General features: G+C 36.4%; 1 protein-coding gene across 2 annotated transcripts in view; it reads right to left on the bottom strand.

The window, feature by feature from the left end:
- The window catches only part of LOC148020286 (U-box domain-containing protein 52-like), a 78800-nt gene extending 77511 nt beyond the window's left edge, over nucleotides 1–1289 (bottom strand). The window contains exon 1 of one of the 2 annotated variants that reach the window (XM_087700619.1): nucleotides 109–1289. In XM_087700619.1, coding sequence (XP_087556745.1) covers nucleotides 109–307 — 199 coding nt within the window. In that variant the 5' untranslated portion in view covers nucleotides 308–1289. The remainder of the gene's footprint in view (nucleotides 1–108) is intronic. The other variant, XM_087700617.1, reaches the window with a different exon arrangement.
- Between the last annotated feature and the right edge of the window lie 14196 nt (nucleotides 1290–15485).

Consider the following 15485-nt stretch of genomic DNA (forward strand, 5'->3'; position numbering starts at 1 on the left):
GAACAACGTTTATGTCTTGCTTAAATCCAGATTCCACTTGGTAGTGATTGACTAAGCATGATGTGGAGTAACAGATCATGTGCAGCAAGGAAGATAGAGGGGGCATACGTGGAGTCTGGATGAAGCGTAGTGGAGGCTGTACATGCAGAAGGTACACGGTACCACCCGCAGGGACCATTTTGTCTAATGCCCATCTGAGCGCTTGAACGCTGCTGTGATGTTTGTCTACCGCCACAGCGACCTTGGGTTCCAGGCATGATAACGGCTCTCCCTCTTCTACAATTGCATCGTCCTCCTCGGTAAGCATCTGATCAACCTTTTACACAATCAATTTCTTGTGCAGTTGTCCACTAGCACGTGCTCAGCTTTGCTGTTGGCTTTCCTTGGGATCAAACATCGTACAGTCGGCAACAGGATCAAATATTGCACATTCGACAACGTCGATCAGAGCCCCAGTCGAGTCCCGAAGCACTGTGGGTACCTGGACTGTATGCTCTGATAATTGCACTGAGCAGCTACTGTCATACTTGATCGTAATTGAGCAGCTAGTGAGCACCTTGGAGCTCTCCTATGTTGATGCTGAACTTTGTGTTGCGACCTCTCACCCTTGGTAGATATGGCTACTCTGTCTTCACAAATTAGCACGCATGCTGCTGAATAGTCATATGTGCTGCTGAACAGTGCAAGTAAGTTGAACTGTTCAATTAAGCGAGCCGTGGAACGCTCCGGGAGAGAAGCAGCGAATCCGCATCCTTAAGAGAAGCAGCAAATCCGCGTCCTTAAACTCTTTCGTAAAGAGAGGTGTAAATCTTGTAGGAAACCTCTTTGTCTTATCGTGCCTTAAGCCACAAAGCGAAGGTGACAAATATATAGACATGCAGGTAAGAAAAGCGAGGGTTATTAATGATGGGTAGACCGTAGATGGAAGCAAGACGACTGAGAACTATAAGCTAATGGTAAATAAATGGAAGGGTAGAAAAGCAAAGGTGGGGCTACGAAGACTGTTCAGTAGGTCTGAGAGCTGGAGCGGTCAAGTGATGATGACAGAGCTCCGATCAAGTGATGGTGAGAGAGAGAGAGAGAGAGAGAGAGAGAGAGAGAGAGAGAGGAGCTCTGAGGCTTCAGCTGGCCGCTGGGGGTAAAGACAAAAGCGTTGTGGGGAAGGCAGGGGGAAATCGGCAGATCAACGACCCCTCTCTCTCGATACGCGTGCGTGTATGTGTCGGCAAGGCCGGAAGAGAATCTCTTCTGAGTCTTCTAAGTTCTCTCACACACTGAGATCTCTGAGCGTCTCTCTCTCTCTCCCCCTCTCTCTCTGCCCCTCGCCCCCCGCCCTTTCTCTTACCAACTGGTTCTCTCGAGTATAGAGCCCTTCCTCACCCACCCACATGGAGCCTCTTTGACAGTCCATGCGCGGGCGCCTGTCGACATCAATGTCTTGCATCATCATCATTTAAGTACGTGTGCATGCGATGTACCCAGCCCCCTCATCACTGAAAGGAATCCGATTCCCACGGGATTATGGATATCCTCTCCCCCCCCTCTCTCTCTCTCTCTCCCGCCGCCCCCCCAAGTCCCACCTAAAACACGGCACAGTGCACGCCTTCATTCGACCAAGCCCAACCATCCTCTGAGTCTTGTTCCTCCTCGCCTTAATTAAGGCTTCCCGAGCTTCTCTCTTCATTACCATTAATTCATACATCCATCAACCTTTCTGAGGCTGGGCCCGCGCGCCTTCACACAGAAGACGAAGACTACGACCTAAACAGATTCATCGGACAAGTGCTTAGATTCTAAATTATCCGTGCATGTGGATCATGTGATTTCTTTTTCTTCCCCTTTTATAAAGTTGATGATGATTGATGATGATGAAAACGTATGTGCCTAGCAACTTGTGCCTCACACCTTACCACTTGCAAATCACACCCCTCCACCTATGCATTTTTGCCTTGGGCAAGGAGCATATCATACATAATACATATCACCTCTCTAGTCAACTAGCATTTTGGCCCAACATAAAGTCTTGCCTTTCAATTGCCATGCCTAAACACTTGTGCATTTGTCTCTCCTTGTTCTAGCTCTTTAATCTTACTAGTTAGGCACTCCATGCCTAGGTCACACAAATCACTATGTCACCAAAATGGAGTGCACTTCACACCATAAGCCATAATTCATGTAGCAAGCGCGCGCGTTGTTGGCCATTAAAACTTTACACAATGGCATCCATTATTGTAACCCTCATACTTTGTGGAGAACTCATATGCGTGTGTATCGTGGTGTTCCTAGGTATATATCCCAAGAAGTCCTACATATAAAATTGTGCTTTTGGCACTTGGTTCAATCAATAAGCTTTTATGTCACAAGAATTAAATTACTGTAATAAATTCATTAAAAAGGTCAAACGTCCAATCCAAAACCTATAGTAGAATATCAATGCACAAACAATGGAATAAGATACATATGCTAAAATGTGTGTTCTCCATAAAACAGTTATTAGATACAACTAATAAAAGTATAAGTGTAAAGTAAAGTAGCAATTATAGTTACAACTAATAAAAGTATAGGTGCACAATAAAGTAACAATTATAGTTAAAATGTGAGAGAGAGATAGAGAGAGGCATACTAAAAAATAAATAATTTTACAATGAGAGAAATGAATAAATTATGAAAAACTAAAATCAAATGGGAGAAAGGGAGAGAAGTAATCTAGCCTTTCAAAAATAATTGTGTTATCCTTAGGCCATAATACAAATGTCACGATAATAATAAATCATTCCCATAAAAGCACATAGACAGATCTGCACAATAGTAGTGCCCAAAAAAACTTCACACACTCCATTGACAAACAATCATTGCATTTGCATAACTTTGTTTAATAATTTGCTCACCAAAAAATGCAAACGCATTATTTCCTCACCACTTATGTGCCAAGCACAATGTCATTAGTTTTACACACACATGCACAACACGTAATAAGCCACTACTATGCAATGCATAGAAAACAACAATATAAAATTATAAAATAAATAAATAAATAATCATATTATGTTCAAAGCAATAAAATAAATATTGTAACATTGCTTGAATGTTACAATATTTATTATTGAAAAATAAGATGATTATCTACCTTCATTAGATACCTCTTATTTGTATGCAAGCGATGATTCAATCAAGTGCATAGTCCGGTAGCTCCTTGATGTTGTAGTGTTGTTGGTTCGTTGATAGCTTTACACAGCACTGAGCTTGGATATGTCTAGTCTTACTACACCTATATAGCAAGTGGACTTGAATCTCATATGTTAGGTATTGAGGTTGTGGCGTATTGCTTTTCTTTGGGTTCCCTAGGTTTTTATTCCACTCCTTTTTTAAATGTAAAATTGGCTAATTGTGGATTTGGGAGAGACTTAGGATGGAGAGAATTGAAAGGTCTTTTAAACTTGCATCCTTAAGTACTTGGTTCTTGACTTCAAATGAGCTATGCAATAGTTTGAAACACTTTTTTGGTGTCATGTACATGAGAAGTGGCATTTTAGAGAGAAGAAGGATGAAGGGTGTTGAGCTTTGCTTCGATAAGTGTTCAAGACCATCTTTGTATTTTTTGTTGGAGTGCAGTCTCAAAAACTTCTTCAAGCATGCACAATAGAAGAGGTCAGCTTTGCCAAAATCTCTCAATCAAGATAACGACAATATCACCTTCTTGCTAGCCCAATTGGGCTTGGTGTGAAGGAGAAACTAAGGAGGAAGGAATGATTCTTTAATTCTTTCGTAAAAATCATCCCAAGTGGTAGAATAATTGGAGCTTTGATGATGAAAATTCCACCAAAGTGAAGCTTTTTAACCAAATAATTGATGGCACACTTGATTTCATCTTCTTCAGGAAAGGATCCATCAAAGTAATCATTGAATTGGCTTAACTATGTCAAAATGGTTTTTCCATACTTTTTGCAATAAAATTGAAAAAATAGAAAAGATTTATGGCTAATCTTCTTGTTCTTTTTGGCTTGTTGAGCACATCAAAGACACTTGGGTGCCGTAAGAAATTAGATCATCTTTGGATTGTGACTCTTCATTTTAGCATTCATGCTCTTGAGGCACTTGAGTAACTTCCACCAAATTGTGTTGCCTTAGGCCATAATACAAATATTATAAAAATAATATATAATTTTGTGCATATACACATAAATAAATTTTCATAATAGTAGTGTCCAAAATAATTGTCATTCTACGCACCAAATACACTCCACTAATAAATTAAAAAATCATTGTATTTGCATAGCTCCGTTTAATAATCTACTTGCCAAGTATACAAAACACATAAATTGAACACTTTCTATCTACCAAGCATAATGCAACCATTAGTATATGCAAAATGTATGTAGCAAGTCACACTTATATGGCTAATAGAAAATGATAATGAAAATCTATGAAACAAATAATAAAAATGTAATTTGACAAGTAAATTATTTGTAATGTAATATAATTAAGATTTTAGAATAAATACATTAAATTATAAAAAACTAATTCAAAATAAATTGTTATGAAGAATTAATTATTATTATTATATATATATATAATAAAATATTTATTAAGCATATATTTATGAAGAAATTGATAACAAAATAACACAAAATACATAAAAATGTAAAATACTATAAAAACAAAGAGAGAGAGAGAGAGAGAGAGAGAGAGAGAGAGAGAGAGAGAGAGAGATAATGCATCTATGTTTGTGTGTGTGTGTGTGTGTGTGTGTGTGTGTGTGTGTGTGTGTGTGTGTGTGTGTGTGTGTGTGTGTGTGTGTGTGTGTGTGTGTGTGTGTGTGTGTGTGTGTGTGTGTGTGTGTGTGTGTGTGTGTGTGTGTGTGTGTGTGTGTGTGTGTGTGTGTGCGATCGTGCGTCTGTGTGTAGTACATACCAACACATCACAAAATTTGGAGAGGCAAAGGTAATGCACTTATAGATGAGGGATATTTAAGGTTTGAGACAAGAAACAACTTTTGTGATTTGAGATAATGTTCTACATTGAGGGGTGCCATAACTGAAACAGCCACCACATTTATCTTTGTGGGTGTAGGCAAGTAACTTTGTGGGCATGGTTACAACTATAGGTGGGTTCTTAATTTGCGAGCATGCACCCACACACATGCCCTTTCATGAGCGAGCCATGTGCTATGTGCCCCCCCCCCCCCCCCCTTCAGGGGAAAAAAGGAAAAAAAAGATCCTATTAAGAATAGTAACAGATACACATGTAGATTTAAACAGAATATTACTAAAACATACATGTTGATTAACACGACCTATCTTATGACACTTAAGTAAAAAGTTGTGATCCTTCGAGGCATTTTTCATTTTGATCTCAAATCATAATTCAAGCACATGTTGGAAATTGTAGAATGCAATTTGCATTTCTCAACATTTCTTAGAAAAATATGGTATTGAAGGGTCAACTGACCACTTTTTAGCAAAAAACAAATGACATATATGCAACATTTGAAGAGTCAATGTCTTGAAAATTGGAGTTAGACAAGACTAGTTGTTGGATGTTGCCTTATTATTAGTCCCTTTACCTTCATAATGAAAAGCATTCGAATATTGTCATTATCAAAGAAAAGAAGGAAACCATGAATAGTGTCATTATCAAAGAAAAGAAGGAATCCTTTGAAAATTTGGCAGTGGACAGGCAACCCATGAATTCATCTTGAAAGTACTTGTTATTATTATTATGGTCTTGAGATTCCTATTTAGTAGGTAACAATTTAGCTAGGGTTCTTCTAAAATTTTTCTAAAACAAAATTTGAAAATGTAAAGTCTACATCTCATGTAAGGTTTGAAAACTATCAAAAAAAGTTTTTACCCTTGACAATAACAACTCTTAAATGGATGGTTTTCAGAAGCCTGCATGGAAAGATCCTTTTCCACATACATGAGGCTATGATTATCTCAAAATTATGATCCAAAAGTTTGCCCATAAGGACTCGAGGCATTCCATACCTCTAGATTCAAAACAACAAGTAAAGGCAAATCAATCATTGGATCGTTTGTCCATCTAATACCTATAGCTTCACATGCAAAGTTAGCATGTGCTCTACATCTTTGGAGGTAAGAGGCGCAATCCAATCATGTTTTGCATTTCTTAATCAAACTATCTATTCTCTCTACATAGTCCATCATTTTGATACTTCTTGCTTTTTTTGTTTTATTTCGATACTATGCTTAGAGTCATGTATACCTATCCTTGTGCCTCTTTTGAGAGTATCTACGTTACCTCTACTATAAATGCTTCAACTTTTGAGAGAATGTGTTAGATCAACTTTCTTATTTCTTTATTAGTTGATCCTACAAAAGGGATCAACCATTTATATATAATTGTTTACATCATGTAGTTGTTTATGCTTAGCCAATGGTGATTCATTGTTGAAAATTTCTACTAAATGATTTATTTTCAAGTCACTTGAATGTCCTTTGGACATGCTTCAAAGTGATCATTGGACATGACTTAAATTGAGCACAAATTGAATATTGGGTTCTATTGAGAGCACACAATGTGGCATTAAATAAAAGGCTAAGTTGAACATGTGAGGATAGTTTGAGATCTTCACATAGCAATATCTAATGGATTCATTGGAGAAGAGAGTAGATCTTATAGCATATCCGATTGAGAATTGTGATTATTAGAAAGTACAATTACTTGTCAATTAGCATGCTTTTTAAAAGTTGTAATGCATGATATGTAATTATACTTAACTAGAAAAATAACTAGCAACCCAAAGCACTCAAATAACATCATTTTTAAATTGAAAAATGAGGCACCTATTCAACCCAAGGTCTACAATAAATTTTGTTGAAGCCAAGTTTCTTATTGGTTTCACCCCTCCTTCCATGAAAGGTATTTCATACTAGAATTAGGGAGACCATCTTTCAAACCTTACATAGCTTAGGAATTAAGGCCTATCAACTTTATATGTATAGAATCTCAATTACTACAAGGGCAATAATTATTCCACAAATTAGATCTAAGATCACTTTATTATTCTCAAAGTTATCCCTCACTTCCTTGTTAAAAAAGTTATCCTTGATAAAGTCTTAAGAAACCCGTCCACTTTGCATTGAGGCACCTACCACATGTAAGCGTCACATGGGTTGGGTGTTATCACAACATTGTGCAATCCTACATTGAGAAAACCTCCCACCTTAACTAAGGTTTTGTTAATTGCAAGTATGAACATGTCAATCACATTCTTCATTTATTTATCTTATTATCATATCTCTCTTCATTTTAGCAATTCTTTGTATGAGCATGCAATCATATTCTTCATTTCTTGTCTTATTATCAGATCTCTCTTCATTTGAGCAATTCTTTGTATGAGCATATCAATCACATTCTTCATTTCTTGATCTTATTATCAAATCTCTCTTCATTCTAGAAATTCTTTCTTTTATGATATGACTATGCTTGCAGACCTCCAAGAACATTCTCAAAGTCTTGATGCATGAATAGCCAATAGTGCAATATAACAAACATTGATGTGTGCCTATAACAAAAGAATATTCTTTTTCCAACTTGAGATTTGTTTGACCAACATCAAACCCCATGTTGTGTGTAGATGCATAAACATTACCCTACTTGACTTTGAAAAATTTAAACTTTCACAAGTTCTCATTATGTTGAAGTGAAAGTAGTTATTTCAATAATGTAGCAATGACAATATTTTTTACTAAAAGTTTTAATAATAAATAGGAACCTATATCCACCAATAAAAAGAAAAAGTTTTGTATGTGAAGGGATTATTGAATTGCCTCGAATGCACTAATTCAAAGTTTGTTAATTGTTTAACCAAGATAGTTCATTCTCAAGTCAAGTGAATATAGTTGCACAAATTCTTCAAAGTAACCACAACATAAGGTTGACTAGGATAACTCTCCATTATTAAATCAACAAGTTTTCATAGCAAGTTTTGGGAATAAGGTTCAATAGCATATTCATCCATTATTGAACAAGGGCGCACTATCATGTAGAAGAGCATTGCCTTTTTTTTTCTACATGAGAGAGAGAATCCTTTTTCTTTAATTTTATAAAATAAATTATTTTTTCTTGAAAATTAAGATATCCACATATTTCAACGTTAAGTGGACTACCTATCTAAAATTAACATTGGGTAATTATTTTGGGACTTGTACCACCTTGTCACTACACCATTGTATAAATAGATTCCCTAAAGGGCAATGCTAATCAAAACTTTTTGTAGCAATTGTGGAAAGGTTTTTGCATTTCATGTGTTTACATACCCACATTTTTCTTGTGAAACCATTGTTCATTAACTCAATAATGTAAATGGAGAGTAGATATACATGTATCTACAAAACTAACTTTATCCCACTTAATATGAATGAATTGGGAGATTCTTTATTCCAACAAAATCATACACAACTTCACTTCAAAAGAGTATATCCCCCTTCCCATTTTGGTCTTAAATTCACTTGCTTTAGTCCATTACTTATTTTTGTCACGATCCTTATGGATTGTGTATATGTCTATGCTGATGAGGAAATGGGTGTCAATCGATAACTTTCACAACTACAATATCAATAAAGCCTTGCACTTTGAAGTAATTAGTGGTAATATTGTGAATATTGATGAAGTTAAAAAGGAAGGATATAGAAATCTTATTTCAAATCCTCACTCTTCAAACATAAGACAAATGCAACAACTTTTTCTTAGGTCGAGGTTTAGGCAAGAAAAGAATTCATTTGCTCATCCTTTTCCACCAATATCCTTAGACCTCTAGCACATAAGAAAGTTTGGTGAACTTGCAAGGAGTCTACGTTGTTTCCTATTTTAACTTACAAGCAATCTTGATGGAAAACATTTTTTGAAGATCAATAAGAAAATCTCTCAATTAAAAAACATTTAGCTTTTCTAGGTTACTAAACAAAAATATTAATCAAATGGACTCATTTTCGAATACCTCTCCAATAATTTGGAGGATTCTTTTGTATTTTTGCAAAATTTTTTGTACTAAATTGTAATGAAATCGAAAAGATAATTTTTAGAGAGAATATGTGGGAAATACTCTAGCTACATTGGTATTAGTATACAAGATGTAAGAGGATTATTTTTTCCATCATGCATTGGGTAATATGAAACAATTATAAGGAATGATACTAAGAGGAGAGAGGAATTTTGAACAAGGAGAGAGAGAATTCTAGAGATAAAGAGAGATAAACAAGAAGAACAAAGAGAAATAAGAGGAAGCCAGCGAAGCTAAAGACAAAAATGTTGGAGAAAAAAATGGATTCGTCTTTACTAATTTTAAGATTTCTCAACAAAATTGAAGGATTTTTTTATTTTTGTACTTTTTAATACTAAATTGTAATGAAGTGAAAATGATTATTTTTTAGAGAGAATATGTGAGAAATACTCTACCCACATTGGCATGAGCATATAATATGTAAGAGGATTTGTTTTTTCATCATGCCATCAAGTAATAAGAACCACTTATAAGGAATGACACTAAGAGGAGAGAGAGTCTGAACAAGGACAGAGAAATTCTAGAAATAAAGAGAGAAAGACAATAAGAAATAGAAAGAAGAATAAGCCATGGAAGCTGAAGACAAGAAGGTTGGAGATGAAGAGGATTCTTATTACTCAATGAATGATGAAAAAAATAATCCTCTTACAACTTATGTACTCATTCCAGTGTGATTAAAGTATTTCCCACATATTCTTTCTGAAAATAAGTGTATTTTCCACTTCATTACAATCCATCCTCACCCAAGGGTTTTTTCCCTCAAAAACAAGAAATGGGCTTATTACAAATGATTGCACAATGGAGAGGACAAAGTATCACTTTGTTAAAATGATTATGAGAATGGAGAAATCTGAAAAATTCTTCATGAAAGTGATTGGATTTGGAGTACATAGCCAAATAGGCCACATATATATCCACTATAGGCCATAAAGATAAGAATTTGGTCACAATAACTTCATGAAGATGCTCTTGTAAATAGTGAACAACATGTTGTCTACAATAGTCCTCGGGGGGTTCACTATAGATGTTGTATGGTATCATGTGAGTGTAAGGGAGGGGGGTTTTTGGAAGGGGATACTTAAGCGTATACATTAGAGGTAGACCCCTCTTAATTTCCTACATTGAACTTAAATTTAAGAAGGGGATAGAGGTAAAAAAGAAGGGGGGGATGCATTTGATCACCTCTCTCCATAGATTGGTTTCTCCATGGCATACGAGACCTTGACAAGTAAGGTTAAAACCCTAAACCCTCACATAGTAGGGTTATTGAACCTAAGGTTTCTAACAAAAAAAACATTCGCAAACTGTGATATGAGCATTTTGATACTTTTAATTGCTTAGGACAATTCCAACTTTTAAAAAGAAAGTTAGTATATGTTCTATGAAGACTTAGATTTAAGAAAGGGGATACATAAAAAGTCACACATGTATATATCTTATAAGCTTAAATAGGGGGATATATTAGTCTTACAAGCTTCATAAATAGGGGTTTTTTTAGAAGTCCTTGCACGTAGGTGACATGCCTTCTTTACTATGAGTGAACCCCCCGTGAAATAGTCCTACTCTAGTAAAACTAAGATAAATTTTTATGGGCTAGTCCAAATTGAGCATGCCATATATAAAAAGAAAGCTTATGTCGTATAATTTTAGCCCATATAGGTTATACATCTCTCAAAATTATTCAAAACAAAAGTTGTTCTAAAACAATAAGATGTCTAGAAACAGTTTGCAATGAAATAGTGGCTAAAATTACCTAGTTTTTAAAGCCAAAATAGCTTCTTTGAGATAGGGAAATTCCTCCAAGATAGATATTGGTCACCAAAAAGCTCCCTCCAAAGGTAAACCTTTCCATTTGATCAAGTATTCAACTATAGATTTGGGTCTGAAGCTTGTTTTCCCACTAGCAAATGATATCCTTAGTGACATACTACATAATAACCTCTTTATCCATTGATGGTAACTCCTCAAGATAATCCATTTGTCAGCCAATAAAGTGTATAAGTTGACTCACATGAAAGACATTATAGATCTTAGTGGAAGAAGGGAGCTTCAATTTATATGCCAAATCTCCAACACATTTAAGAATCTTATATGGCCCATAGTAGTAGTGTGCCAATTTATTACTTGAGTCATCCTTAAGTATAGCATATCTAAACTTGGGTACTCTCAAAAGCACTACCTCTCCTCTTTGAAACTCCATGGACCTCCATCTTTCATCTAGCATAGAGCTACATCTATTCATGTGCCTTCTAAGGTTCATTTTGCATTGATTCCAACTCTTCCTTTTCTTATGGATTGATCTTCTCATTGAACATGATTGTTGCAAGGGGCACCTTGTAACCATGCAGAGCCTCAAAAGGGGAAAGTTCAATGCTTGCATGTGTGGTATTATTTTGTGCAAACTTAGCTAGATGAAGCCCATCATCCCATGTATGTTGCACATCATAGCAGTAGTGGCGAAGATAAGTCTTAAGCCTTATTTTTAGCCACTTTGTTTGGCCATCAATTTGAGAATGGTATACTATGAAGGAAGCTAGTTTTGTCCCTATTAGAACTAAAAACTTATTGCGAAACGCTAGTTACTCACATGAACTTGGAATCACGGTCATGAATAATGACTCCAAGTAGCCCATGCAATTTGAACACTTGTTCTATGAAATGGTTTGCCACTTGAGATGCTGAAAATATAGCCTTTATAGCGATAAAGTAAGACGATTTGATCAAAATATCTACCACAATATAGATACTATTTCACCCCTTCTTGATTGTAGATAAGCTAATGATAAAGTCCATAATGATGTGTGTCCATTTACCCTCACAAATAGGCAATAGTTGCAATAGACCTCTTGGCTTATAAGTAGTATCTTTGTTTTGTTGGCATGGAATAAATACATCATAAGATTTCCAATGAAATCTTTTAGAAATTTTATCATAGGTTTTGAATACTACCCATTGGCGAATAATGCATTTCCTCCATAATATTCTACTTGAATGAGAAAGTATAGTGAATAGTAATGTTGCCACAAAACTATATGAGACTATTCTTAAGTTGAAAATGGAAATTTTCATACATTAAATCCTATTGTGATTTTTGAAAAAGATGGTTGAATTTTTTGTCCAAAAGATAAGCCTCATGTAACTCTTCAACCCAATTAGCACAGAATTCAATCTCATGGAAGACAATTTTCAAGTCCACGTTCTTGAGAGAGAATTAGCATAATGTTATCTTTTCCCCTTTTATATGTAATATCAAAATCATAATTCTATAGAGTGGCCACCCATCTTCTTTACTTTGGAGTAAGGGTGGACTTCATAAGGAAGTACTTGAGAGCTCTATGGTCACTCTTCACTCTGAATTGTTGGCATAAAGATAATGGTCCCATTTCTTTATTGCTTGTAGCATAGCCAATATCTCCTAGTCATATACATTCATTTCCATCTCTTTTTCACTCAACTTGCAACTTTCAAAAGCAATGGCTCCATGCTCTTCAAGAAGAACGGCACCTAAACCCTAGCCACAAGCATCTCATTGAATGGTAAATTCCTTTGAGAAATTGGGGTACACAAAAATGGGGGCTGAATTGAGCAATTCCCTCAACTGATTGAAGATATGATTGGTTATGGTATCCCAAAAGAATACTTCCTTCTTTAGCCTATTTGTGAAAGGTGCTAACAATAGTCATATAGTGCCTAATAAATCCTCAATAGAAAGAAGACATGCCAAGAAATCCATGAAGGGAAGTAGTATTGGTGGCTATTGGCCAATATCAAACACATTGCACTTTCTTTGGGTTAGCATTAATCCCTTCTCTACTTGCAATGTGTTCCAAGTACTTCACTTCACTTGAGATAAATGCACATTTGGTCTCCTTAGCAAATAGATTATGCTCTCTCAAAACATCAATCACCTTCCTTACATGGGATAGATGGTTCTCCATTACTAGGGAAGAATACCATCGAAGAATACTAACACAAACTTGAAAAGGAAGGGCCAAAGTATCTTGTTCATAAGACTTTGAAAGGTGATTGGGATATTTGTCAACCCAAATGGCATAACAAGGAAGTGATAAAACCCTCTATTAGTTCAAAAAGTTGTCTTCATCTCATCACCCTCTCTCATCCTGATATGATGATAGTCCAACCTCAAGTCTATCTTTGTGAAAAACTTAGCCCCCTTAAACTCATCCAATAGATCATCAACTTATGGGATAGGGTACTTGTTTTTGATGGTAATCTTATTTAAATCCTTGTCATCTATATACATGTGAAAAGCACCATCCTTCTTCTTAACAATAATACTGGAGAGGCATATGATGAAGAACTAGGCTCTGCAAATCCCATCTCCAACAACTCTGCTTTACTTGGCTACTTTTTCTCTTTTACACTTTGAAATCTTATAAGGAGCTTTGCTGACAACCATTGAGTTAGGCTCTAGATCAATACAATGATCTACCCCTCTTTTTGGAGGAGACTTGTGTTGTACTTGAAACAAATCTTTATATTTCTCCAATAAACATTTCAGATCTACATCCCTTATTGAATTATTGGGCTGATCTACGATTTCTTGATTAAAATGTAGTAAAAATATTTGAGACCCCTTTTTAAACTCTTTCTTGAATGATTGGATTGATATGTGATTCCCTTATTAAGACGTAATACAAATATTTGAGAGTAGTTAAACTCTCTCTTGAGTTGGTTAGTGGTAATAAGTTGAAAATTTGATTTATATTGAACTCCCTTATTAAGATGCAATACAAATATTTGAGACTGCTTGTTAAGCTCTCTCTTAAGTTGCTTATGTTAGATATGCTCAATGCCCCACCCTCATAAGGTGCCACCAATAATCCATGGTGCTCAAAGTTGTAAGGCCACCATTATGAGGTGAAGCCATAAGTGAGCCCGGATATTGGTTGAGTCTTGACTTGTATGTCACATGAGGTCTATGTGACCGGATGGCAAAAAGGTGAATGTTGTGGGTCTAATCTTTGGGTTACATGGAGTAGTTAAGCTAGTAGCAACTCGAGGCACATTGCATCAAGTTGTGGGGTAAGAGATTTTAAAGGGGCCCCTATTTTGGGGTCCAGGGGTAGCGCCTCGGTCTGACGGTAAAGGGAATGTTCCCTAGCCAACTAGCGGAGGCTCATATGGTAGGTCGGCCAAGCCGACCTAACCGTCTTCACAGGCTATAAAAGCTAAACCCCTTCATAGCCATCAATAATCTATATTTCACCCAATAAGAGTTATTCTAGCTAGCCTTAAGCTCTTCACCTATCTTCTGTCTAGATCACCATCTAAGCTTCACAGTGGGAGTGCACCGGTGGACAGAGTCATCTTTGTATAAGTTGTTTGAAGCTAAAGAATTTTATTCTCCTCTTATCTATTGTGTACTCTCTATCTCTTTCTTAGATTCGATTTGCTGCACCGTGTAATTTTTTACATGGTATCAGGGCCTATGGGGCTCTAGGGATTGAAGAGTGTGTAAGAGGAAAAGGCTTCAAAACAACAAAGAGGAACTATGTCGACTTCCAAAAGCAGTTTTGGCCCATTAGGAAGCAGTGTAGGAGGTGGTGGTGCTATACCGGCTATTCAAACACTAAGGATTCGTCCACCAACCTTCGGCGAAGGCAAGTTAGATGGTACAAACTACACCTTGTGGAAGTTCAAAATTACAACTATCCTTGATTCTTATGAGATTTTGGAGACTGTGTTGGGGATTAACGCAGAACCACATCCTACCCATGACCCATCAATTTCTAGTGTGATGATTCCTTCGAATGCAGATCTTCTACGAGCTTGGAAACGAAGGAATGTAGATGCATTGTGTGCCTTAGTTACATGCTATTTTGATAATGTTTTGACTTTGATTAAGCATACAACCAAAGCATTAGAGGCTTGGAATGTATTGAGGAGTCAGTACAAAACACGAAACCAAACAAGGATTCAAAACTTGGAGAATCAACTAGCAGCGGAGAAGTTTGCTAAAGGAGAGACGGTTGAAGCATTCATCACCCGAATTGAGAATTTGCGCGACCACATGGTTGGTGTTGGGATCAAAAGTTTGATGGAGTAGTAACTACCCTTAATACTCAGGTGAGACCTCAAGCTTTGAGTTTTGAGGAGTTTTGTGCATTATTGTTGGAGGAGGAGTTGAGGTTGAAAGCTCGAGAAGGAAGCAACAATGGAGATTATGCATTCTCTCTCAATGCAAAAGGCAAAGGTGGTTCCTCCACCAAAAATGATGGTGACAAAAAGAAAAATGGCGGTAAGAAGAAGTTTCAAGGAGAGTGCTTCTACTGCAAGAAGAAAGGACATGCAATCGCAGATTGTCATGTCAAGAAGGCAGATGAAAAGAATGGTACCCTTAAAAGTAAAGGGAAAGAGACAGCCAATATGGCTGAAGCAGAGTTGGAGTTATTCATGGAGACCATTGAGGAAGTGTGCTCCTCGACGGAAGAAGAAT

Source organism: Lygodium microphyllum, chromosome 19 (genome assembly GCF_053477565.2).
Source record: "Lygodium microphyllum isolate KBCC chromosome 19, Lygodium_microphyllum_v1.1.10, whole genome shotgun sequence".
NCBI classification, from domain to species: Eukaryota; Viridiplantae; Streptophyta; class Polypodiopsida; order Schizaeales; family Lygodiaceae; genus Lygodium; species Lygodium microphyllum.